Source organism: Doryrhamphus excisus, chromosome 2, assembly GCF_030265055.1.
Source record: "Doryrhamphus excisus isolate RoL2022-K1 chromosome 2, RoL_Dexc_1.0, whole genome shotgun sequence".
Classification (NCBI taxonomy): domain Eukaryota; kingdom Metazoa; phylum Chordata; class Actinopteri; order Syngnathiformes; family Syngnathidae; genus Doryrhamphus; species Doryrhamphus excisus.
In genome coordinates, this window is record NC_080467.1 from 7,395,836 (window position 1) to 7,423,810 (window position 27,975).

The window sequence follows — 27,975 nt, forward strand, 5'->3', positions numbered from 1 at the left end:
AGGCATTTGTCTCTGAGAGCTGCTAGAAAATGGAATTCTCCACGCTTTCAGTGTTTTTGCTTTTCCATCCCCAAGAAGTCATGCATCCTTAATTTCCATGATGGAAATAAGAGACAGATGCAAATATTTATTAAGCTGTCCTGTGCAATTTGCCCCCCCTTCGCCAAGTGAGATTGTGTTACAATATTTAGGCTCCCTCTTTGATAACACGAGGCGCTGGCTTGCAGTGTGTCGAGAACACTTACGGTAATCTTTAATAATCTACTCAGAGCACATCCATCAGTCTGTGATGCATTTGCATGCTTGGTACACCTGATCCCCAACTTTTAAAGATGCAATCACATTCCCAGATCCTCTGTGTGAGGTGAGGTGCCTTATGGGAAGAAATGAAAAGCGGCTGCATAGCTGCTACGGTACATGTATTCCTAGCCTAAAGTCATTCATTCATTCATTCATTCATTTTCTACCGCTTATCCTCATAAAGTAAATCTACGAACTTATTTAACACCTGTGTTACACCTGCAAATGTAATAAATTTCCCACAAACGTACTAAAATTTGCCCACTGCAAACATAATACTGAATTTATTTGAAAAATTTAATTTGAAAATACTAATTAATTTGAAATTACTAATTTAATTATTAAATTTTGTTTGTGGGCATAAATGTCCTTAGTTACAGTGTGTATATGGGGAAGAAATAATAATTATAAAATATAATAATAAAAGAAATAATAAAATATAATAATAATAATAATAAAATTAAAATAATAATAATAATAATTTTATCAAAACAATGACCACAATTATGTTATTTTTTAATTTAACATAAATTATAATTTATTAATTATAAATCCCTTTAATGTATTCAAATGATCCACAAAAAAAGAAAAAAAGAATTATCTTATCAACAACAACAATCACAAAGATCATTATTTTGTCTCATATTACATTTGTGGGAAGTTATTAGATTTACAGATTTTCACTTTCCCACATATTTAATAATTTTTGAAATTCAGTATTGCGTTTGCAGTAGGCAAATTTTATTACGTTTGTGGGAAATTTATTACATTTGCAGGATTATTACATTCAAAGCTGCAGATTTTTATTACGTTTGCGGGTGTAACACACCTGTTTAGCATTTTTGTTTGCTATTAGAAAAATGGGGAACCTGGTACTCATTAAAAAGGGGAAGTGAAGGAGAAGTGTTTTTGCACAATTGCACAATGTAAATGTGGAATATTCCACATTAGAGGGGTGGGGTTCACACCCCCGCCCACAATAACCTCCAATCTTAATTCACCATTCAAGTAAAGGCACTTTTTTGCACCAGTGGATGAAGTAATGATTATTTAGCAAAATTGCAGCCACCAATGGTCAATTAATCGCTAATGAAAGTGTGACTTATGAGGCGAAGCGTGGCATTGCAGTAAGCACTCGGTGGCAGTGTGTGCCCCCCATCCATCAGGATGTAAGAAGTGTACTCCGCAGAAGGAGACATAACTCAAAGTGCATGCGTTGACAAGATGTCATACGTTTGTAACATTTGAAGCAAATCATTCTGTTTTTTGAATGTCAGCTGTTTGAATTGGATAATATGTGTTTCTATAGAGCAAGTGTGACAAGGGCATCGCGTCTAAGTAGCGTTAGCTGCAGAAGTATGTGGAGATTGACTGTGATTTTTTTTCCCTTCACACACCACCACAAAGGATTTAATAAACAAAACAATCAACGTGTGATTGAATTGTAGACTAAATTAGGGCATGTACCATTTAGAATTACAAGCAATTTAATGCAGAGTACAGTGGAACCTTGCTTAGAGTCATTAATCCGCTCCATAAGGTCATTTTCCACTAAGTAGGATTCAATAATAAACTGAATATTTCCTTATTTAGGAAACCTGTTTGATTTAACCATTATTAGAGCTCTCTAGACATGAAATAGCACCCCTATAGTCACCGTAGTCACTCATTCATTCATTCATTTTCTACCGCTTATCCTCACGAGGGGTCGCGGGGGTGCTGGAGCCTATCCCACAACTATTGGTGGCCAGCCAATCACAGGGCACATATAGACAAACAACCATTCCACATTCATACCTATGGACAAGTTGGAGTCGCCAATTAACCTAGCATGTTTTTGGAATGTGGGAGGAAATCGGAGTACCCGGAGAAAACCCACGCATGCACAAAGAGAACATGCAAACTCCACACAGAGATGGCCGAGGGTGGGATTGAACTCGGGTCTCCTAGCTGTGAGGTCTGTGCGCTAACCACTTGACCGCCGTGCAGCCCATTAGTCACTCATATTACCCAATATATTAGATATAATCCAACATTTAAGACATAAATAAGACTCATGCTCATTTGTGTTTAATGAAATGTCTTGGAATTTTAGAAAATTGAATTTTGTTGAGTTTTAGCTACAGCCACAACAGTAGCTTCCAGAATGTTAGGTCACTCTCTAGTCTGTGTCTCCATAGCCTTGTCACGTCTTTGCGACATGACATTAATAATTCATAAGTTTCATAAGTTCGTTAAAATAAAAGTAAAAAAAAAAAAAAAAGCTAAAAGTTCTAATAAATATTGTTAAAAACGCTAAGGTTAAAAAGTTTACAGAGTGAGACATCTTCTCTAGAAAGTATCGTTTTGGGCCACTAGCGAGTGAGTGAGCTCGCATATAGACAAGCTTTGTTGTTTTCTCTCGGTGAAAAGCAGGCTGGCTTCACGGCAGAAACGAAACGGGAAAACCTCATGAACACGCTGAAAGTTGCTCTAAACGCTTGTTTCTTGAGAAATTATCGTCTTTGTAAGTATATCGGTGTATAAAGCACTTACATAGATGCATCTGCTGTTTCAAAAGTTGTACTTCTTTTGTCAAGTTCGCTAGCTTCATGCTACTGCTAGCTTGCATTTGCAGTTGGTGTATGTGTGTTAGCTAACTGTTAGCTGATGTGTGTTTAGCCTGCAACATTTGCAGTATTGGAATTTAATTTTATTTTTTCTGTTTGTTTCAGTTACCACTTATTTTTACAAGAAAGCTTCATAAAGCAAGCCTTGTACGTATGCAGAGTTTTCTTCATTGGTTCGCTGGCTGTCTAGCAACATACAGACACGTGTTGTGAGGACAGCACAGACCTCATGTGACCCTTGTCACAGTGTCGCCCCCTCCTGGTGAAAAATGATAACTTTCATAACAAAGACCGTAGTAAATAGAATGTTAGAATAATGCTAAGTAAGACGAGTAGAATGACAGCACATATTTGTGTGCTTTTTGTGTGTTCAAATTGTATAGCGCAGGTTTGTTTGTTTGCTTCCGATAACATGTACCGTCTGTAAAGCTTGGCACAGGTCTGTCAAAGAACGCTGAGGGATTTAGTCATATTGTAGCCAAGTGTAAGGACAAGACACGACAATTCCACCGCAGACTACAGTGATTGAGTGCCGTGGGAGCGCAGGAGGTGAAGAAACAGGAATGAGTGATGGAGTATATGGAAGCCAAAGGCCGACGCGGGACCAGCGGAAGGGGGTGGCGAACACGGTGGGAGTAGAAGTGAGTGTAATGAAGAAGGACAGAGGTGCAAAGAGGAGAGACAAACTGAAAGAAGACGAGAGTGGACAACATGAGAAGTGATGGATGTGGATGTTGATGCAAGGCTCTGAGCTTATGAAGTATGGTCATAGAAGGGGGGGGGGGGGCAAGGCACTCTGTGTTATTGTGCAGCGGGCCGTTGGCACCGGCTCTGTCAGTGAGCGGCGTTGATCCGTGAACTTGCCATCTGGATTCTCCCACAAATCACATTAAAGTTTCAAGCCGAGAAATACATCACGCTAAATGAATATTGGATCCGGGGGCCACAGACAGGCCTGATGGAGAAAAAAGGCTCGAGCAACCCGACTCTTTTGTGGTCAGACCGTAGAGCTATCCATCCACTTTGCTCCTTGAGCCCTCCCCTTGTCTGGTCCCTCCATCATTGATGGGCGGCGGCCACGGTACAGTGAAGGGGACGTGATGGATGCAGTCTTTAGTTACCCAAGAACCTGCCTTCAAAATCCAATAGTTGAAATGCTGTCCCCAAGAACAAACGCCAACAAAGAAATGACAATGACACCTTTTAGTCCAAACCTTCATGACCTTTTTAACATTCGTAGGTAATATGGTAATGGTATTGGTTTTATTTCATTTGAACATGCATCAGATTACAATTGAATGCATCACATAATCAGTTCACAGTTCCACATGTCCAAAAGGAGTAGGAAGAAGCAAAACTTATTAAATCCTACCCCTCCATCTGGTACTTTTACAATCAGTAACTGTTACATTTGTTCACTTCCTGCTTTCCTAATATAATTTAAGTGTTTTTATTTTACCAAAGTACCAAAGTACGAGGTGATATGACCATCCAATGACATAATGGGTACCATAGTAAGTGTCAATATAGTGATATATATAGCACATCATGACTGGTTCAAGACTCTTCATCCTTGTATTTAGCAAACATCAACTGCTTGTATTGTTTCTTGAATTGGCTCATTGTTGTGCATTGTTTGAGGGTCTTACTCAATCCATTCCATAGTTTGATTCCACATACTGAAATGCTATGGCTTTTTAACGTAGTCTCTTGTAGAGAAGTATTGGATGACATTTTGAGCTAGTTGGTTATTTTTAGCCTTATGCATTATTTTAGCTGTTTGAAGATGAACTATATCAGCAAGTTGAAGTATTTGTGATTTTAGAAATAAGGAGTTAGTATGTTCTCTGTAGGCGGCATTATGAATTATCCTTACTGACCTTTTTTTGCAGTACATTTAGCGAGTGAAGATTACTTTTATAGTTGTTACCTCATATTTCCACACAATAAGTAAGATATGGTAGAACCAGAGAGCAATAAAGAGTGTGGAGTGATTTCTGATTAAGAACTAATTTTGCTTTGTTCAATATTGAAATATTTCTGGCCACCTTATGTTGTATATTTGTAATATGAGGTTTCCAGCTCATATTTTCATCTATTGTGATTCCTAGAAATGTATTTTCCTTCACCATTTCAATGTCCACACTGTCTATTTGTATTTGCTAGTGCGTGTCCTTTTTGCTGTCACCAAACAGCATGATTTTAGTTTTACTATCTATACAATCTGTTATCATCAAACCATCTTTTTAGTATGACCATTTCTTCTCTGACCTTTCTAATAATTTTGTCTGTATTCCCTCCAGAACAAAAAGCAGTGGTATCATCCGCAAATAATACCAGCTTTAAGTCTTTCATGACTTTGGAGATATCATTGATGTACAAGTTGAACAGTTTTGGTCCCAGTATTGACCCCTGGGGAACTCCACACGTAATATATGAACTTGCAGATGTATATTCTCCTAGCTTTAAAAAAAAGTTAATACGTGAAGCTCAGACTTGAGTCTCAGAGGTCTAGCTTTGAGGTCTACTTTTCACTAAAACTGGTTCCACTTTATTTTCATGACTTCTAACCTAGTATATCCCAACAAATAAAAACCCTTATCCCAAATGGGTTGCTCTCAAAATTAAGGATCAGCTGTGTTTTATTTCAATTGTAAATGATTCCCGCTATTAGCGCAAAGACGTGTGCTCTTTGCCGCGAGATGTTTTCACTGTTTTAGGAATATTAATGCTTCAGCTCTCCACACGTAACATGTTGTGCATAGTTTTATGCTAAATATTGGCATATATTGAGATCTTAATTAACTTTTTAATTCCCCGGTTTTGGCATTAGCATATTTTGTCTGTGAAAATAAGAAGCTGTAATTGAAGTATGGGTACACAGAGACACAGTTTGACTCCTTTAACAGCAGGCTCAAAGTTAGTCATGTGTTCAATGCCCAATAATATGCTTGCTTTCCTTTTCATTTCAGCTACATTATGTTGATTTTGCATAAATTGATTAATTTTTTCACCTTTGGGGAGAAAATAATACGTGAGTGGGGGTGGGGGGATGGAAAAGAAAACCCAAATCATTCATCATTCAATAAGACGTTATGTTCTGGTTCCTGCTCGCATATTTTCTGCTGAGGCATCGTTTGTGCTCAAGTAGACCTGATTAAAAATATTGCTTTCCCAAGGTTCCATTTGAAAAGGTAAAAAAAAAAAAAAACAGTTTCGTTTTTTTTTTTTCCCAGTCTACTGCTTTGTACTGCTGAGAGTTTATTTTGCAGGCCTGAACTGACAAAAACAGAATTTCCTGCCGCCCAACCTTCAATTCTGCGAGATCTCCTGAGAGATATCAATTTGTCCAGGGTCTAATAATGATACGTTTACAAGACAGTCAGAGGTGGCAAAATGCACTTCTGCTTGGAGTTGTTGACCTTTAGTTTACTGTATATACCAAACTGCAATGGCAGTCTCGAGAAGGGACGTCAAAAGCAGGAGCGAGAATCACAGCAGCTCAACATTTTCACCAACAATAAATAGCCTCCGATACAGGACAGTAGTTTGAGAAGGAAAAAGGTACAGTCCTTCCTTTTCACTCTGGCTATGGCTTACTACAGTATGGTTACTACATTACTACGTATTAGTATTAGCATGAGTAATAACAAACATATTTTTGTAGGGCCTTGCTTTTTAGATTTCGACTGTTGTAAATTTGGTCATTAAAAATGTTGCATTGTTACACTAGAAAAGAAGAAAGTTATCACTATTGTTCTGGTAGAATAATAAAAATATTATAAGATGCAAATGAAATGGCCTCATAGTTTTGTGAAAATGTTTAAATGATGATACAAATATAACCTGAGAGTCCATTACAGTAGCATAAGAAACTATTGTTGAAAATCAGTAAGCAATACACAGTAAAAATATACAAACGAGAGCTCTCTGGTTGGCTAATTGTGTAAACCAGGCAGACTAGCGTTTGCTCAGGGATATGACTGTGTGCTAAATAAGCCGACACTGCACACGATGGGAGGAATCAATCAGCGCCGAAGGCTGTCATGCTGAGCGCCAGCCAGCACAAAAGTGACAGCTCATGTTGAGCACTGGCAAGCTTTGAAGCACGTCCTTTACACAAATAAAGGAGTGCCAGTAACACAAGCGACATGGAAGGACAGTTGGCTATTTGAGCGCCGGAGGCGCCCCCCTCCCCGCTCCAGCCCCAAAAGAGCAGGGGAGTGCCTCACCCATAGCACCTGGCACAGAACCATCCAGCAAAAGGCCACCCCCGAGCGAGGAAAGAAACAAACAAAGAACAAGGCAACACTCCACCCAGCACCGGATGTCACTGGCAGGACAGTTGTCACACCCGAAAATCGAAGGGAAGCCGAGTGCCCAGCTCCGACAGAGCAGCAAAACAGAGAAGGTGAAACTATCAGCAAACCATCCAACTATTCCCACCACCCACCAGGAGCCAGGTGACAGCCCGCCCATCGCCACAACCCCCTTCTGACAGGCCTGAAAACACACAACGCCACAACAAAAGCAGCATACGGGCCCATGCACCCCCGCAAGCAAGCCCCAAATCTACCCAGCGGCTAAGACCTTAAATTCAGAACCTTACCTTTCGGTTCAGCTCTCTCTCTCTCTCTTCACCAGAGCGGACTATGCAGGGTTCGCATCACTGCAGATGTCACACCAATCTGCCGCCCATGTCGGGTTCCATTCTTCCACTTCCAACCACTTCAACTCCTCCACTCGGGGCAAAATCTCATCCCCAACCCGGAGATGACAATCCACCCTTTTCTGGACTCGAACCACAGAGTCAGACTTGGGAGTGCAGATTCTCATCCCACATCCCTTCCAATGAGAGTTGGACACATCATCTGATAAAAGACCCGATCCTGCCCCCACCAAATGGGATCATGGCCTTCATGGCTGCACATCAGAAATTGGGTGGTCTGGTACCCCATTCTCCATACCCCATAAATAATTCCTTTGATGCTGTTTGCATTTATTTGACCTGACTGTTTTATCCCATTTAGTTGACGTTTCTCCAGGTATCCATTGTGGCGTTCTCTCTGTTTCCAGGTCTTCAGGTGATTTTCCCAGAGTACCTGCAGGAGAAGTTCGTCCAGTCGGCTCTGAGCTACATAATGTGTAACGGAGAAGGGGAGTACCTGTGCCGGAACAACCAGTGCATCTGTCAATGTGCCGAGGAGTATCCTCAGTGCAACTGTCCCATCACCGACATCCAGATCATGGAGAACATGCTGCTGGGGATGGCAGAATCCTGGGCGGCCTCCTACAAGGACTTTGAGAACTCTGGTAAGCTTGTAATTAAGCATGATAGTCAGACAGGAATTCATATTAGGAAGTGATCCATTTTTTAACGCTTGCATGAAGGACATGGCAGCTGGAAGGGAGGGGCACACTAAGAGTCTTTTTAGGGATTCTTCACCGTGAGCCGACATCCGTCTCCTGGAGGAAAAGGTTGAGGGTGGCGTCTGACATGTCGGAACGCTGGGTGGAGGAACGTGGCAAATGGGGGGGAGGAGGAGGAGGAGAGGGACCGTGGTGTCTTTGAGGAAAAAGAGCCAAGCAGATCTGACAAGCCTCCGAGGAGGAGAAGTAGAAAACTCAGAGAAATGTCTCAGCCGAGGCTGGAAAAAGCTAATGCTGCTAAACAGTCTTGAAGTCTGGAGGAGAGGCATTTCATGTCGGCATGTTGCAAATTGGCCTTTGAAGGTCATGGTAGTGTCATGCACAGCATACATTGAAACATGACATCACAAAACCGAGAAAGCGACAGTGAATCCAGTAAAGGAGGTCGTCATGTGAGGGAACTTTGGAGATGTCTTCAGCTTGAATGTTCACTCTATTATTTATACCTCTGCCTTTAAATTTAGCTCACCAATCAAGTTAAAACTCCTTGTCCTTCCCCTTAAGTGCCGGCGACATCCCCTAGCTGCTTGTCGCTTAGCTGGAAACTAAATTAAGAAAGACATTTGAACAAATAGGCCGGAAAGACTTTCAGACTCCACCGCAACAGTTCCATCTTCTGGCTCTCATGGGTCACTGCCCCGCTTGGCCTGATGCTAGTGGACTGGAACCAATAAAATACCCAATTCCCACTCTGATGTGTTGTCAAAGGAAACATTCCGCTGCTTTTGATCTTTTTTTAAACTTTATTTTAGCTTGAGCTCTTCTCCACATGGGTGTTGATTTCTCTCGCTTTTGTGAGGATATAAATGTTCATTCATTCGCTTATCCTCACGAGGGTCGCGGGGGTGCTGTCTCAGCTGTCTACGGGCCTGGACTGGTGGCCAGCCAATCACAGGGCACATATAGACAAACAACCATTCACACTCACATTCATACCTATGGACAATTTGGAGTCTCCAATTAACCTAGCATGTTTTTGGAATGTGGGAGGAAACCGGAGTACCCGGAGAAAATCCACACATGCACGGGGAGAACATGCAAAGAGATGCATGTTCACACAGAAATGGCCGAGGGTGGAATTGAACCCTGATCTCCTAGATGTGAGGTCTGTACGCTAACCACTCGATCGCCGTGCAGCCCAGGATATAAATGTGTAAATGAAAAACACACTGGCATGCAACAGTAAAAATATACAAATAAAAATGGCTAATAAAAACACTGGCCGGGCTGTGCGCTAACGGGTGGTTAGCGCACCGATTTCACAGCAAGGAGACCTGAGTTCAATCCCACCCTCGGCCATCTCTGTGTGTTTGCATGTTCACCCCGTGCATTTGTGGGTTTTCTCCGGGTACTCCGGTTTCCTCCCACATTCCAAAAACATGCTAGGTTAATTGGCGACTCCAAATTGTCCATAGGTATGAATGTGAGTGTGAATGGTTGTTTGTCTATATGTGCCCTGTGATTGGCTGGCCACCAGTCCAGGGTGTACCCCGCCTCTCGCCTGAAAACAGCTGGGATAGGCTCCAGCACCCCCACGACCCACAAACATATACCGTATGACTGATATGGCTTATTTGCTTTTATTATTAGGACTATAATGGGTAATACAAGTGTAAAGGTGACTATAGTGACTGTGAGTGTCATTTCAAGCTCTAATAATGTTAAAAAAAACATATTTAGGAGGGCCTTAAACAGGTTTTCTATGCAAAAAATATAAGCAATCCTACCAGTTAATCGTGATAAACACAATTACTGTACTGATATTTCTTATTTGTCACAATCAAGACTCAATTGCAGAAATAGCAACCGACAGGATAATGTAACCTCACTCTTGTCATCCATCTCTGCTGTCTAGATGAGTTCAAGTCCTTCCTAAAGAGGCTGCCCTCCACTCACTTCCTGCCCATCAACAGCGTTCACCTGCTCTGGGGAAGCGACTGGGACCTGCAGGCTCGCTACAGGCTGCTGCAGAGCTCCCTAGAGGTGCAGCGGCTGAAGATCCAGCGCACTGCCCGCAAGCTCTTTGGCCTCAGCATCCGCTGTCACCACAATCCCAACCACCAGACGCCAAGGGAGAGGTGGGTAGAAATACAATCTTACACAATGCGGCAAAACGTCTCATGCTGACAAACCAAAAGGTGTGATGTGACAAGTCTGCTTTGGAGAAATTCTTACAGAAAGCGTTCCTCTGTGATGCTGGCACGCACACTTAAGGACGCCATTTATTATAGATCACCAGGTTATGGCTGTGTTCTTTATGTCTGTCGTGTCAAGTCAGTGCTGAGAATTGCACATGCTTACATCACGGCCCGGAAAGAAAGTGCATCTGTGGGAGTTTTGCAGAAAGGTCACTGCACACATCTGTCACCACCTACTGCAGCTGCACCCTGAGAGCCTTTACTCTTGGAGCACCTTTTGCCTGACACGGCAGCAACTTTTTGTGGATGAGACGCCCGTGATGGGGACGTCCCCCTCCAAGTTGGTTCAATATTTATTCCAGCCCTCTAAAAATGAGCACTTCCACACCGTTAGAGAGTTTCAGGAAAGGTTGTTTCTGAAGTGTTATTAAAGAACCTCAGCATTCACCTCCTCTACCATCAAGCCTGCTTTAAGAGGGCCTGATTACACTGTAATATACTGCCAGACAAGTGGGTTGGCTTGGGTGGAATGAGTTGTTTTCATTGCGTCTTTGCGCTTGTGGAGATATTACAGCAGTTACGGATGCTAATGTATGTAAATTGGCCATGTGTTCAGTGGTATTACAGTATTACATCTTGTCATCATGTGTGGTTTACTTTAGTTCCTGCTATTAAATATTAGTGTGAATTCGCACTGATGATATGTTACAATGATAGCAAAATGTGTATTTACTTATAATCATCAGTTATCATAGAATAACTACTTTGTTGCTATGACAACTCTTATAGCAGACAATTACAAGTTATTCTTTTATTATGTACATATAATGACATAATAATTACAGCAAAAAATAGCTATATATATGTATACATATAGGGTTTTCAATAATTCCTATGAAACCTATTACATTATGGTAATGGTAATGGTTTTATTTCATTTGAACATGCATCAGATTACAATTGAATGCATCACATAATCAGTTCACAGTTCCACATGTCCAAAAGGAGTAGGAAGAAGCAAAGCTTATTAAATCCTACCCCTCCATCTGGTACTTTTACAATCAGTAACTGTTACATTTGTTCACTTCCTGCTTTCCTAATATAATAAAAAATATATATATATATTTTATTTTATTTTTGTCACGTACCGAAGTACGAGATGATATGACCATCCAATGACATAATGGGTACCATAGTAAGTGTCAATATAGTGATATATATAGCACATCATGACTGGTTCAAGACTCTTCATCCTTGTATTTAGCAAACATCAACTGCTTGTATTGTTTCTTGAATTGGCTCATCGTTGTGCATTGTTTGAGGGTCTTACTCAATCCATTCCATAGTTTGATTCCACATACTGAAATTAGAGGATTAGAGAATTCAGATAAACATAGCTAAAATGAGAACTATATCTCCTAGAAAGTTTTTTATTAAAATCGGTCATGTTAAATATTGTTTGGCATTGGTGGAGGTCTACGTTCTACCGACTAAAATTGCAGTTTATCTATGAAATTGTGTTTGTTTGGAATTTTGATCTCTGTATCCTGAATTCTTGCACCAAGTGCTTAAAAGTCTAAAAATAAGCCCCTACTGCGCTACCAATGGGGACTCGCCATTTCTCTTGGCAGCCCATAACAGGTGATCAGTGGATGAGGGAATTGCAGCTTTGCTGAAGATCCGTAAAGTGTTTCAAAGGTGTGTGCCCCCCCCACCCCAGGGAGGCCTTGTAGCACATCTTCAACATGCCAGCCAGGCCGCAGAGGCGAGAGCTGCTCTGGACAAGCACGAGGATGATGATGTGAAAAGCATCTCGCATCAGCAGCCATCCCCTGTGCGTTTGTGTCGCCGTCATTCGTACACGAGAACCACAATGGGGGTGGATGTTGTCATCCAGCTGCCACTGTGTGCATGCTCTCACTTGGAGAGCTGCTGTGAGAATCATGTTCAATGGCGTCTCCTGTGGATTCAACAGCATCCCAGCTTTCTCCACATTCTCCAAGCTCTCTGAATGCCGAGCCCCCCTTTAGTGATCAGCCATTACCTCACCACGAGACATCTTTGGCGGGTAAACAGAAATGTCAAATGGTCCAAGAAGTGCAGTTCTGCTTCGTGGAGAACTGTTGAAATGTTTTTCGTGACAAAAGATGCACATAGCTTGCTACCAATTATTGTTATTAATCATTAAAATGAGCTAAAAAAAAATCCTTCTGTTAAATTTTCAATATGTTTATAGAAATCATTGCACTGTGTTCTAACTGCTTGGCTTTTTCTTACGAGGAGCGGGCAACATAGCTTCAAATTGATGTCACTTCCTTTGATAATAAAACACGTTTGGAACAATATGTAATGTCGCACATTGCAATGTAAACATACATACATTTTATCAGCAGGTTAAATAGCAAATGGTCATGGAAGTGACCCTTGAGGAACTCCACACAGCAAGTTACAGTGATCTGTAGGTATAATATAATCAATTGCAGGAACTATATAAATGTAAATTTTCTTATATAAATACGTCACATTTGCATATTTTTTTTCCAAGCGTTGCACCAACCAGTATGAATGTAATGTAAATGCAATATTAACGAACCTACATTTTATAATATATGCCTCTAAATGAGGGGAATAAGTATATTCAATGGTGAAAGGGTCGTGGTAGTGACCCTTGGGGAACTCCACACTATGTATCGTATTTCCTGCTACAACTTCTACTGTACGTAGGTGTTAAGTTGGTTAAATGCATATTTCATATAAAAGACGGACACTATATAAATTTGCATTTTCTACACTAATTATGAAAATATGTCACATTTGCATTCGTTTTTTGCTGTTAGCGTTAATATGAACACTTTGTCTAAATGGTGTAAATGATTAATAATGACAGGTTAATGGTCTTGTCACTGCCAAAAAAAATCATCTTGGCTATACATTAGCTTTAATTATTCATGCTCAAATAGTGACATTTATGGAATCTGAATGACCCCTGCATGGGAATATAATATATTCATTAAGTGATAATGACATACTTGGCTTCTAATTGCTATCAGACTGCTTGAATGTGCATTTAGAAGCCTCTCGCCTGAGAAGAATACTTACTGGCGATTTTCATTTACTTATGATGGGATAAATAATGTACGGCTAAACTAATATGATGATTAGTTTTGTATTTAGCGGCCAAGTCTTTTTGTGTGATTTTACATTAAGGTAGACCATACCATTGCAAATGAATGTCATTTACATTTAATGACAGTCCAGACAGTTGAATTGGGTCTTTCATCTCTGCTCTTATTATCTTATTTTAAAGTCTCTTGTTAAAAGAAAAAAATCAAATAAAAACACTCAATTGCAGATTTCTGCTGCTCAAAAGTTTATGATTGAATCTTGATTTATTTAACAAATGCAAAGTACTCTCTGTAGATAATAAACAATGTCAACTGAAAGGTTATTGTTTTTTGATTTCCTGTGACAATTCTAACAAAGCTTGATGGCGCGCTTAAACAGTCACACAATTCATATGAAAGACATTAGTTAGTGTGTCATTTCCTGCGAGGCACAGAACTTTATAAGAAAGTATGCTAATTCTTAATTTATGTAAATTAAACTGATAAGGCTCCTCCAAATTGTAACACATTTCTATTCTGATTAGTTCCACACATTTCATACAGGAATAACCCATTGATAGCCGAATTACAGACAATAGCTGGTGACATCGAACCCAAGGCAGACGCAGACGAGGCACGTTAAACAGGATCTGACTGCATATGAGTACACACACTGCAGTATTACACAGGAGCAATAAAAACCAGATATGATCATAGAATCACTTGTATCGGGACATCAAGATTAAGATGTTTTTCAGCATTGTGGAAAAGAGTAGCACGGATGAGGTCAAAATTATAGCATCCAGTGGAACAAGAAAGATGATATGAATGCGGCTACAATTCTATATTTTCCCAAAAGATTCTGTGTCAACTTCTTGCATATGAGATCGATGTGTTTCCGTTTTTCCCGTTATTAGTACACTGTGTGAGTGAAACCGTATTCTTAAATGTGACCATTATCAAAATGTGTCCAGCATTACCAACGGGTTTTGTAAGGCTGGAATGAATGAAGAGGATAGCTAAAGCTGAATGGCTAACTTTCCTGGAGGAAACACTAAACAGACAGAGAGAGGCTGACAAAGTGTGTGATGAAGGAATTATGAGGCTTTTCAATTGTGATGCTTGTCAAGATGGCTTGAGTAGTTTTAGTTCCCAGGAGGACAAAGAGGAGAGTGTTGAATGACTTTTCCAGAAGGTTGTTGGTTCAATACCCATATTACACTCACGGTTCGGCACTTTTTAACTAGCCGTATTACACTCACGGTTCAATACTGCTTATCTAGTCATATTACACTCACTGTTTTGGTAAAAAGCATTTATGAAATCAAGTGTAAAAAAATCTTTGCATACTAAATATGACATGTTTTGACATGGACACCGGTTGCCTATATATATGTATATATATATACAGATGGGCTTACATAGCGGTGCACTGTATAGTCCGGAAATCATTGCAACTATTTTTCCATTGACGACATTTTCCTTGTTTATTCACAGCTCTCTCGGAATAGCAAGTATCAGTTCCATGTCTAGTCACTAATTGGAGTGACGCTGTGCCCTGTCATGGCACAATTATGCAAATCATCTGCTTCAGTTTCATGCAAATACACAATTACAACAAAAATAGACACTCATGCTTATGTGCATAATAAACTGGATGACTAATTAGGTTTTTTTTTTTATAAAACAAATCAACAAGTGTGCCACTGAAAAGAGCGCACACTGTCCCCGAACTGGTCAAATCAGAGCAACAATATGAACGCCTCAAGGACGAACTGTTCCAACACTCCCACTCTATCTGTCAACACCAGATACCTGGCGCAACAACTGTGTGATTTTGGCCAAAGTATTGCCCTGGAGCTTTATGTATTCCCCCCGTCCCACCTAATTACAGATAAACATACGGACAGGGCATGTACCAAGAGAGTTTTAGTCTGAGGAGTGCCCAGAAAACTAAATTCTAATGATGTGAATATGATAATGTGGATGCTTTCCAGGGGTAACAACATTTCATGAAGGCATTGATTGACTGCCAAAGACTGTCCAAAGTAAAAAATCAACAAGAGCAATCAAGCCAAAAGTTTTCACAACATCCAGGATGCCAGTTATGCATCCCTAAGTCCACATATGACGTGACAAAAAAGCAGTTTTACTAGTTTTTATTTCTTGTACTGGTCCTCCATGTCGGTTGATGTAGATTTTGCCATTGTATCTTTCCCTGCTTATATTCATTTTAGAAATAAAATTCACGTTGTTCTCTCTAATTCTTTACTTAAACCCTACACCCGCAAACATAATAACTGCCCACAAACGTAATACAAATCTGCAGCTTTGAATGTAATAATCCCCGCAAATGTAATAAATTTCCCACAAACTTAATAAAATTTGCCTACTGCAAACATAATACTGAATTATTACATATGTGGGAAAGTGAAAATCTGTAAATGTAATAACTTCCCACAAATGTAATATGAGACAAAATAATGATCTTTGTGGTTGTTGTTTCTTCTTTCTTCTTTTAATGAGGGCGAAGGTGTTGATGTCATTTTGAGGATTTTAACAAGATATTTTTTTTTATTATTCAAAGAGTATCATTTGAATACATTAAAAGAATCTTTTACTATTAAATTATAATGTATTTTAAATTTAAAAAATAACATAATTGTGATAATTGCAATTGTTTTAATAAAATTATCATTACTATTATTATATTTTATTATTTCTTTTGGTTATTTCTTCCCCATATACACACAAAATCACACATACAATAATATACTGTAACTAAAACGCACATGTAAGCCCACAAACAAAATGTAATAATTTCCTGCAAAATGTAATAATTATTACATTTTGCAGGAAATTTATTACATTCAAAGCTGCAGATTTGTATTACGTTTGTGGTTTATTACGTTTGCGGGTGTAACAAGACAATTCTGATTCATTAAGTTAAAAAAAGTAGCTATCTTTGACTACAGGGTTAATGATCACGCACACTAGACAACACAGGAGCAACAGAACCAATGTTGTACTCGTGATACGGAGCAAACTGCTCAAACCTGCTTATATTCATTTTAGAAATAAAATTCACGTTGTTGGGATTTTGTCCTGCAATGGAAGTGTGCTTCCATTGTCCTCTCTAGGTGATATGTTCAAGCTCATTTAGATCTGTAGCTCGAGGGGGGGGACTTTCTGGTCTGCTAAGAATGCAATGTCATCCATCATAGTTAGTACTCGGGTTCATTAACATGTCATGCTAACCTTGACCAACTCTGCTCTCCTGAAAAAAAAAATAAGAATCCATTTCCTCTATGAAGTGAAATGAAGTTCTAATACTGTCAAGATGACAGGGGAACATGCCTGGGAGGGGGAAATGCGGGGACAAGCTGAGAATAGCAAGTGATACCTTCCACCTAAGGGAAATAACCAAACGTCCAAGCGTCCGACTCTAATCATCCTGACAACCTTCATGTATAGATTGCATGGATTCTTCGGTCATGGTCTTATTAGTCTTTCTCGTTCACGGTGTAACACGTTTTAATGTTTTTTTGTGTTTTCCAACAAAGGTCCGTGATGCAGTGGCTCAACAGGGTTCAGTCCTTCCTCTACTGCAACGAGAACGGCTTTTGGGGAACTTTCCTGGAGAGTCAAAGGACATGCGTGTGTCATACGGGCGTCACCCTGTGCCAGCGCCCAATCCCTTGCGTGATCGGGGGCAACAACAGCTGCGCCATGTGCAGCTTGGCCAACATCTCCCAGTGCGGTTCCTGCAACAAGGGCTACAAGATGTACCGCGGTCGCTGCGAACCACAGAATGTGGACTCGGAGCGAAGTGAGCAGTTCATCAGCTTCGAAACAGATCTGGACTTTCAGGATCTGGAGTTGAAGTACCTGCTGCAGAAAATGGATTCACGCTTGTACATTCATACCACGTTCATCAGTAACGAGATCCGCCTGGAGACCTTCTTTGACCCGAGGTGGCGCAAGCGTATGTCCCTGACGCTGAAAAGTAACAAAAACCGTATGGACTACCTTCACATGATCATCGGCCTCTCCATGAAGATCTGCCAGATGCGGAACAGCAGCATCGACCCCATGTTCTTTGTCTACGTCAACCCTTTTAGTGGAAGCCACTCAGAAGGCTGGAGCATGCCCTTCGGCGAACACGGCTACCCGCGTTGGGAAAAGGTCCGCCTGCAGAACTCCCAGTGCTTCAACTGGACCCTCTTGCTGGGAAACCGTTGGAAAACCTTCTTCGAGACCGTGCACATCTACTTAAGAAGCCGAGCCAAGATCCCCACAGGCCTCCGCAACGACACAGGTCCGGTAGATCTAGCGGATCCAAACAAGCGGCAGATCTACATCAAAATATCCGACATCCAAGTATTTGGTTACAGCCTGCGTTTCAACGCCGATTTGCTGCGCAGCGCCGTGCAGCAGGTCAACCAATCGTACACGCAAGGAAGTCAATTCTACTCCTCGTCATCCGTTATGCTCCTGTTACTGGACATACGGGATCGCATTAACCGTCTAGCCCCTCCATCTGCGCCTGGCAAACCCCAACTGGACCTCTTTTCTTGTATGTTGAAGCATCGGCTCAAGCTGACGAACAGTGAGATGATCAGAGTCAATCATGCCTTGGACATGTACAGCACAGAGATCCTAAAACAATCAGATCACCTCACTGCTAAGCTGTGTTGATCGCTTTGAACAAAACAAACCAGAAACACATCGCAACCTGACTTTCCGGGGTGGGCGTTTATTTTTTCTTTTGGCGGATTCCCTTTTTTTGGACCTTTTCTGCTTTTTTTTTTGATGTAACGCAAACTTTGTAAGCATATTACTTCAAAACGACAAAAAAAAAGATGATGAAAAGTGTTCCGATATGTTTAAGAGACGATATCCGGAACTAATATAAGGACTGTAACATATTTGTCCAAGCATGTCTGTCATTCCCTTAAAGAACTTTTGTGTCAGATTAAAAAAAAAAAAAACAAGAAAAAAAATGTTGATTCTATATGTACTGGTGAAAAAGAGGCCTTGATTTTTCCCCCTGAGGGATCAAAGGTTATACTCGATCTGAAACTGCCATTCTTCTTTGAAACATTTTTAACGGGGAGACAAGGGCAGACCGGATATCCTTTTCATTCAGAAATTATGTCATCACGCTAAATAACTGGCGATGATTTAATATTAAAAAGAAAGTATGTTTCTAAGGATGAACCAGACCGTGAGTGAAGCCAACACATTTATTATGGAGTCCTTATTACATTTCGGCGATGCTCTTTTTTGCCAGTTATGAGGTACTCCATCATTGTTCCGACATGTAACGCACACACAGCCGGCCGCTAATAGATAGTCACGTCAAAGAACGGAAGCCAGCTGTTTATATATACATATACACTATATGTGGGTGGATGTCTGCGCATTGCTTTTTTTTTTTTTTTTTTTTGCTTGTACTGTTAAACGAATGTGTCATTTGAAGATCAATCGAATTTTTTAAAAAATTCTAAAAGCTTCTTACGTGTTTTTTTTTTTGTTTTTGTTTTTTTAATTTATGTTGTTTCACAAGGCGGTACGTCCTGGTGCACAATGTCGTGGTCTCTAAAGATTTAACAATCAACGCTATTTTGTACTGCTTTGCATAAAACAAAACAACAACAAAAAAAATGGTACATGTTGTGACTGCTGGTTTGTGGAGCTTTTTTTTTTTTTTTTTCGGAGGCACCAAAATGTAAACATTCATTGTTCAGGCACATTTATAAAAAGCCATATTTCCCATCCCCGAAACAGACGTACAGTTAGACATAACGTACCATAAATGCTCTAATTCTCTCTAATTCTTTACTTAAACCCTAATGAGGACGACCCCTTCAGGTGATAATTGGCTGAGTGTTACACACACAAACATAATAACTGCCCACAATCGTAATACAAATCTGCAGCTTTGACTGTAATAATCCCGCAAATGTAATAAATTTCCCACAATAAATTTGCCTACTACAAACGTAATACTGAATTATTATATATGTGGGAAAGTAAAAAATGTGTAAATGTAATAACTTCCCACAAATGTAATATGAGACAAAATAATGATCTTTGTGGTTGTTGTTGTTGTTTGTTCTTTCTTCTTTTCATTTTCATTTTCATTTTGAGGATTTTAACAAGATAATTATTTTTTTGTGGAAAAAATATTCAAAGAGTATCATTTGAATGCATTAAAATAATCTTTTATTATTACATTATAATGTATTTTAAATTTAAAAAAATAACATAATTGTGATGATTGCAATTGTTTTAATAAAATTATTATTACTATTATTATTATTATTATTATTAATATATTTTATTATTTCTTTTGGTTATTTCTTCCCCATATACACACAAAATCACACATATAATAATATACTGTAACTAAAACGCACATGTACGCCCACAAACAAAATGTAATAATTTCCTGTAAATGTAATATTTATTACATTTGCAGGAAATTCAGTATGACGTTTGCAGTGGGCAAATTTTATTACGTTTATGGGAAATTAATTACATTTGCTGGATTATTACATTCAAAGCTGCAGATTTGTATTACGTTTGTGGTTTATTACGTTTGCGGGTGTAACAAGGAGTTAAGACAATTCTGATTTATTAAGTTAAAAAAAGTAGCTATCTTTGACTACATGGTTAATGATCATGTACACTGGACAACACAGGAGCAACAGAACCAATGTTGTACTCGTGATACGGAGCAAACTGCTCAGCTAGTATTAATACTAGTTGCTGTACACAGCAGTATGACAAGTGTAGCACCGACAGCTCAGTTGTCCAACCATCTCTTTAAAGCGCATACAGAGGTAGATAAATATTCATGATGCTTCAAAGGCAGCTTTTGCTAAATTATGGAGTGTCATCAGGAGATACAACCTTGCGCTATTTCTTTAACCTTGGAAGTTTAACGAGTTAAAGGCGTTTGTGGAGCATTTATGGTATTCAAACATTTCATTTCCATAATACGGAACATGACAATGATGTTGGATTTGAGTTGCTTTTTGGTTGCTTTGAAGAAATCTAAAGAGAGCACAGCAAAACAGCAATTATTGTATGTCGGAAAGTCACTGAATTTGTATGTTGTGCTGCAAAAAAAAAATATTTTAAAAGAAAATATATCATAGAAATATGAAAGTTTAAAACTATATTTTAATCTGCAATCTTTCCACAACCATTTTTTAAATTTTTTTATTGAAACACTACCTATTCCATGTTTGTTGTTGTGTCGGTCACCTTTTAGTTGTTGTCCTGATGCTACAGCATTGGCATTCCAAGTGACTGTGTATATAATGTCATTTCTAATACGGTTCCTCTATCCCATGTCTTTAACGGCACCATAAAAGTCCTTTCACTGTAAAAGACGCCAGCCGAGTTGCAAAATTCTAAATTCAGCATTTTCTTGTGGTTTTGGCCTATAAAGCTCTACTGTATACTACTGCTTCACTGTTTCTTGTGACATTAGTCTTGTGGGCATTGCAGAGGCACATATCGGGTACGCAAATTGCAATCTCGTAATGATTTCCCGTAATTGTTCAGTACAAACCAACTAAAGCATTGCAAGGTTTATTTCATTTTGACATACATCTTGAAATAAACTAAACAGTAAAAAAGGAACACACAATTCCCTATAACCAAATTTATGATACGATGGAAATTGAACAGTTTAGCTCAGCTACCAATTGTCAGCATGCTAGCATGACTTTTGTAAACAATCGCGGTATCACCAGCACATGCTAACATAATATGGTATATTGTTGCGTAAGAGGTAAAAATGACATAAAATGGTCTGGATGTGTCTCGTATGTTTTACTTTGTGTGTGTGTGTGTGTGTGTGTGTGTGTGCCTGTAACTATGGCGACTGCATCTTATCGCCATCTACCTTCTGACACTGTGCCTGAACGCTTTCCGAATGCAAACTTACCTTTCTTGACTCACCATCAAACACGCAAAAGACGTTCAGAAATAGGTCGCATTTTGAAAAAAAAAAAAAAAAAAAAACAGTTTTCAGATTTATTGGCACGTCGCACAACTGATTGTTTTCTCAAGAAGATCGGACGTTAGATATTATATATTAGTATGAAATAAGTGCCTGTTACCTATCCCTTTAACATGTTTCCAGCTGGGCAAAATGTCACGACCAATCACTTCCTTTAGAAGCTTTGGCAACATTTCGGCAATTTTTAAAAAATGACACCAAACAGGCAGAGTTGGCATTGGTCCCTAATTCTATTGTACGTATAAAACAAAAGCGAAATTCTGCTTGTGTTTAGCATAACGTATAGGACGGTTCTTAAAAGAAACTGCACTTTTTGGGGAATTAATCTACAATCCTTACATAAAACACAACCACACATGGATTTCCCTATTCTGTGCGTTCTAAAGAGAGCACTCAACACTCCATTTCTATCGACATGGCTGTTGTGCATGTCGGCATGTCGTGCCAATTCCCAGCCCGTGTTTTTCCTCTCTTTAGAACACACAAAAAAGAGAATAAAATGTACGTTCCTGCGCAAAATAATCCTTAAATTATCAAAATTTGATCCTATTGGATTACGATTGGAGGTTATCAGGACTGCTGTTTCTTTTGTTCAGTTGTTGAGCCACTGCAAGGTCCATAAAACGAGCACATAGTACAGTATATTTGTGATGCATTTGTTTACTTTTATATAGCATGCATAACAACATCTGCAAGCGTAAAACTCATGACAGTGCAAATCTGATCACAAACTCCACAGCCTAGCTCAGGGGTCGGCAACCTTTACTATCAAAAGAGCCATTTTACCCCCTCGCTCACTAAAAAAAAAATAGACTGGAGCCGCAAAATATAATATCAAAACATCTTATAAATCTGTCTAGATAAAAATATCTGATAATCATTTTTAAGTGTTAAGTTTTAACAATAAATACAATAAATAGAAGTGCAGTGTTGATGTGTAATGGATGCCAACTTGTAGGGTAATGATAGTATCATCTTGGTTAAACCTCAATACCTGATGTCTGAAGAAATGTGCAGCGAATTGTGAGTCTCCAAAAATTTTGATTGACTTCCAGATTTGGAGGGAATTTTGGGGTATCAAAGTAGTTCAGAGGAGAAAAAATCTGAGTTTTTTCAAAACTCATTACATAAGATGCATATTTTCCCCATTCGGATGTTGAAAAAAATACTTGAGCATTGTATAGGAGCCACAACAAAGACACTGAAGAACCACATGCAGCTCTGTAGCCGTGAGTTGCTGACCCCTGGCCTAGCTATTTTATTTAGTATTGAGGGACGATGGAGGCGTCATTTCAATATAAATAGTTTCTGATAAACACCAAGTACTTTGTTTTAGTCTTATGCTTGCAAATATTGTTGTACATCCCCTTGCAATATATAAAGTAAAATCACTGGCAATCATTTCCACATAATTGCATTATGCCGCAATACATCATGTTGCTTACATGTATCCATTAAATGTGTTAAAGAATTCCGCACATAATACGTTGCCAATGTATTTCTATTTTTTATTTTTTTGTTTTGGTTGTTCAGTTTCGATCATATCAGCTTCTTTCAATGAATGTTTCATATTATAATCAATTTCTCATTAAAATGCTATATTTAATAATAACTGACGTGCTTGTTTCTGCACCAACAGCACCTTTGTGTTATGATTTGAGAATGTTTTGCTATTTCAATACTGAATGTACACAATTGTCCTGATGCAACTTTTTCACCCTCAATGCGATACATCGATACAATATCAAACCGATATCAGCAGGGATCATACATATTTTTATATTTATTTTCATGTTGTGTTATTACGAGAACAACAATCAGCAACAGAAGCTATGAAAAAACAAGCCTATTTCCTTCTTTAAGCTTTTGTGGTGTATTTTATTTTTTTTCAAAATGTACATTGGAGGTGTTCAATGAAGCATTTAAACCTATTTTACCCGCCACTGACGGGCTGGCTTCATTCTGTTATAGCAAATGACTTCACGTCATCCCGTGGGAGTTTCCCTCGTCCTTTGCCACCACGTCTTTAACGAAAAACACACTCTGGCTCAGGACACCCCAAGTTATTAGATTTACCAAGGAGGCTGTGCTTTCATTGGTGTGTTCCTGATCAGAATTTTGCAAGAACTATCTAACATCATTGTTAGCTAGCTTATATTAACTTGTTTTCTTGTGTTATAATGCACAGAAAAGGGAAATGCTGTATTTTCCAGACTATAAGTCGCACTTTTTTATAGGTTGGCTGTTCCTGTGACTTATACTCCACAGCGACTTATAAATGAAAAAAGTGTTTATGTTACATAAACACTGGACACCTTTTCTGTTTATGTTTATTTTTTGTGTAGCTGAATAACCATTGTGTTAGCATATGTTATTGTTAGAACTTGCCTTCCAAGAGGACGTAATGTCTGTTTTGGTCAAGTACCGTATTTTCGGGACTATAAGTCGCTCCTGAGTATAAGTCGCACAAGGCCAAAAATGCATAATTAGGTCGAAAAAAAACATACGTAAGTCGCACTGGAGTCCCATTTTTTACGGGTTATTTATTTTATGACCAAAACAGATATTACGTCCTCTTGGAAGGCAAGTTCTAACAATAAAAGAATAGAGAACAGGCTGAATAGGTGTAAGATATGCTAACACAATGCTTATTCAGCTACACAATAAACATAAACAGAAAAGGTGTCCAGCATTTATAAGGCGCTCTGGAGTATAAGTCGCAGGAACAGCCAACCTTTGCTTTGTGTGACTAATACTCTGAAAAAGTGCGACTTATAGTCCGGAAAATACGGTATATATATATATACTTATAGTCCATGGTGTATATATATATATATATATATATATATATATATATATATACCGTCGACTATAAGTCGCAGTTTTTTTCATAAGTTGGCTTATGAAAAGAGCGACTTATAGTCAGGAAAATACAGTATACATATATATATATATATATATATATATATATATATACATACATCACTCGCTCCGGAGTATTAGTCGCACAAAGCAAAAAATGCATAATTAGGTCGAAAAAAACATACATAAGTATAAGTGGCATTTTTTGCAGGTAATTTATTGTACAAACTGAAAACTGAAAAATAATGAGACTTATAGTCCGGAAAATACAGTAGTTTGTAAAATATAATTACCTGCAAAAAATGTGACTTATGTATGTTTTTTGATACCTAATTATGCATTTTTGGCTTTGTGCGACTTATACTCCGGAGCGACTTATAGTCCAGAAAATACGGTAAATATGTGTTGATGTTTCACATAAGGGTTGGTAATGATGGGCGACATTCCCAAAAAAGTGCAGTCCCCCTTTAAATCCCATTCAGCTTTTCGATGTTGACTGTTTCAGTTCTTCTACTTTTGTTTTCCCTCCTGCAGCATTTTTGACCGATTAAGTTTGAGAAAGTCTGGAGCGCAAGAATTATCCCAACAGTTGAATGGGGAGGTTTTTTATTTGACGGGCTGAAGAAGAGGCTGCTTGGTTGTGCCGAGCCGGCTTCTTTTCATGGAGATGTGTGTCCGTTCAGCCTGTAATTTGAACTGAAAGGATAAGAAAAAAGAAGACAGCGAGGAAGTGCTTTTAAACGGCCATCTATTGTGCTCCAGCTCTTGAGCACTGGGCTAGAGTTAAAGAAAAAGCAGTGGCCTTTTATACAAGCCTTCAGTCCTCCTGTGCCTAAAACGAGTCCCTTTATCCTCCTGGTCTTTTAAAGCTAATTGTGGCGCTGTAGACTGTTTTCAATGGGATTGGAAGCATCCTTTAAAAAACATAAAACTGTCACAATACAATTCGAAGTCAAATAGCAGGAAAAGCACAGACAAACTTGACATGTGTTTTCTCCCATGAGGCAATGGGGGAACCACAACACATTCTGGATGAGGCACCCTGCTGTGCTGGTGAATAGTTATTGTCAATAAGCCAGCATATGAATAGTGAATTCAATGGATAAATGAACACCTTCATTGAAGACGAGACTCTGATGAGCAAACGAGCAGCGAGCACAAATAAACGTCTTTCTTCCAATACACTTTTAAAAAATGTTTGTAAAATTGACAGCGGAATGCGGTAAAATCATGACATCATAAAAATGTAAACAGAAAAACAAAGAACCCTTTTCTTGTAAAATACAGAACAAAACAAAACTGTTATTTTTAAAGTAAAATTATGTGAAAAAAATCAACTTTATTTGTAGAATTGACAGATTCCTATAACTTAGACGCAGAAAACCTGTAATTCAATAAACAGTAAAATGAGGTCACAATTACAGCATTAAAGTGTTAAAATAATAAATAATTCATGTTGGGAGCTTAATTTTTTTACAGGAAAAAAAAATTTAAGAACATTTATTCATCTTATATACCTTATTATACTATAAACCATTAAAACTATCACACAATTAAAAACTTGGCTGAAGGTTAAAAGCAACCTTATTGTGTTTTTTATAGCTAATACCTATAATACTGTAGTCACTGACTACAACAGGTACTACTAAACTCCTCTTGACTTATACCAAATACAAAACAAAAATAAAAATAAATTAAGGACATAGTGTGTTTCATTCATATCAGTATTTTTAGTTTTTATTACAGCAAAACAATGTTGTTTGCTCAGTGTTTTTCCATTGTGTTCAATAGTGTTTTGATGTAAAATTAACAGCAATTTTCTGCAAATATTACATAAATAAAACATTCATTCATTCATTTTCTACCGCTTTTTCCTCAAAAGGGTTGTGGGGGGTGCTGGAGCCTATCCCAGCTTTCTTTGAGCAAGAGGGTACACCGGGTACACCGTGGACTGGTGGCCAGCCAATCACAGGGCACATATAGACAAACAACCATTCACACTCACAATAGTATGTTTTTGGAATGTGGGAGGAAACCGGAGTACCCGGAGAAAACCCACATTGTAGGGGAGAACATGCAAACTCCACACAGAGATGGCCGAGGGTGGAATTGAACCCTGGTCCATCTAGCTGCGCGCTAACCACTCGACCACCGTGCCAACTAAATAAAACAAGATATAACAAAATACCCATATTGATTTAACAAAAAATTTTGCAATTTTGACGAGATTAAAAATTAATAAATTAATACATTGTAACAGTTTAGCCTGTTAGGACTGTTTACATTTCTACTGTAATTTTGACAGGATTATTCTGGCAATTGTTTTTTTTTTTTTTTCGTAAAAACTACAGATTTTTTTTAGAGGCATTTCTTTCCAAGCAGTTTCTCCAGCAGATGATTAAGTTGATGATCTCCTTCCCTCAAACCAAAGGAGTGTTAATCATTCAAATCACCTGCTTTAGTGACCGGCTGGAAAGAAAACCTGCAACGTCTCGGCCCTCCATGGCAGGAGTTTGACACCCCTACCGTAGAGAATGCCTCCACGTGGCCTACAACGACAACACGCCACAGTGTTCTCCCACTGGAGGTCACTTTTATTGCTGTAAAATAGTCCGGTTCACACTATCTATTGTGCTATTCCTATAAAATTCTCCTGAGTTTATATTTGATTGAAGCTCCCTCCCCCGCTCCAGGCTGGCCTCCCATATCAATCCCCAGGATACGTTTCCTTGTTAGGCCATCATCATTATCCTTGAGCAGCAAAGTGTAAATCCCTGGTCAGCTTTCAGTAATACAAAGTAGATGAGATGAAGAGTTATTGGATTCAAAGTGTTTGTGAGCAGAATGATAATTTCTTTATCTTGTGATCAGTCGCCATTGGTGCACACAAGTGACATCCGCAGTTTGTTTTAATTGAAATAATTATCATATGCTCACAAATGAAGTGCATAGCACATAAGTCCATGCTAGAATCTTCCACTGGTACGGTTTTGGGTGTGGAAAAATCACACTTGGTCAGGTCTCTCATTCCGTGTATCCTGTCACTTCGTGATTGGCTCCTAACTAAAAAGTAATCATCGTTTTTGGATAGTGACAAAAAGCCAAAAAAGCAAAATATACGCATGGTGTTAATCCACGACACATACCAAGTTGAAGTATCATCAAATAGTTTTTTTCGCTGTAACTAGTGATGGCAGGACCAGGGTTCGATTCCACCCTCGGCCATCTCTGTGTGGAGTTTGCATGTTGTCCCCGTGCATGCGTGGGTTTTCTCCGGGTACTCCGGTTTCCTCCCACATTCCAAAAACATGCTAGGTTAATTGGCGACTCCAAATTGTCCATAGGTATGAATGTGAGTGTGAATGGTTGTTTGTCTATATGTGCCCTGTGATTGGCTGGCCACCAGTCCAGGGTGTCCACGGCACCTCTTGTAACATCACTATGGAATGGCCTTTATTGTCATTATACAAGATGTACAAGATTGGAGAAAAAAA

At 38.9% G+C, this 27,975-nt stretch overlaps 1 protein-coding gene across 2 annotated transcripts in view; it reads left to right on the plus strand.

Moving 5' to 3' along the window:
* brinp1 (bone morphogenetic protein/retinoic acid inducible neural-specific 1) overlaps nucleotides 1-21,055 on the plus strand; it is a 121,931-nt gene extending 100,876 nt beyond the window's left edge. For both annotated transcript variants that reach the window (XM_058065135.1, XM_058065136.1), the window contains 3 exons: nucleotides 7,986-8,222; nucleotides 10,195-10,417; nucleotides 17,145-21,055. In XM_058065135.1, the coding sequence (XP_057921118.1) occupies nucleotides 7,986-8,222; nucleotides 10,195-10,417; nucleotides 17,145-18,279 (1,595 nt within the window). In that variant the 3' untranslated portion in view covers nucleotides 18,280-21,055. The remainder of the gene's footprint in view (nucleotides 1-7,985; nucleotides 8,223-10,194; nucleotides 10,418-17,144) is intronic.
* The last annotated feature ends 6,920 nt before the right edge of the window (nucleotides 21,056-27,975 follow it).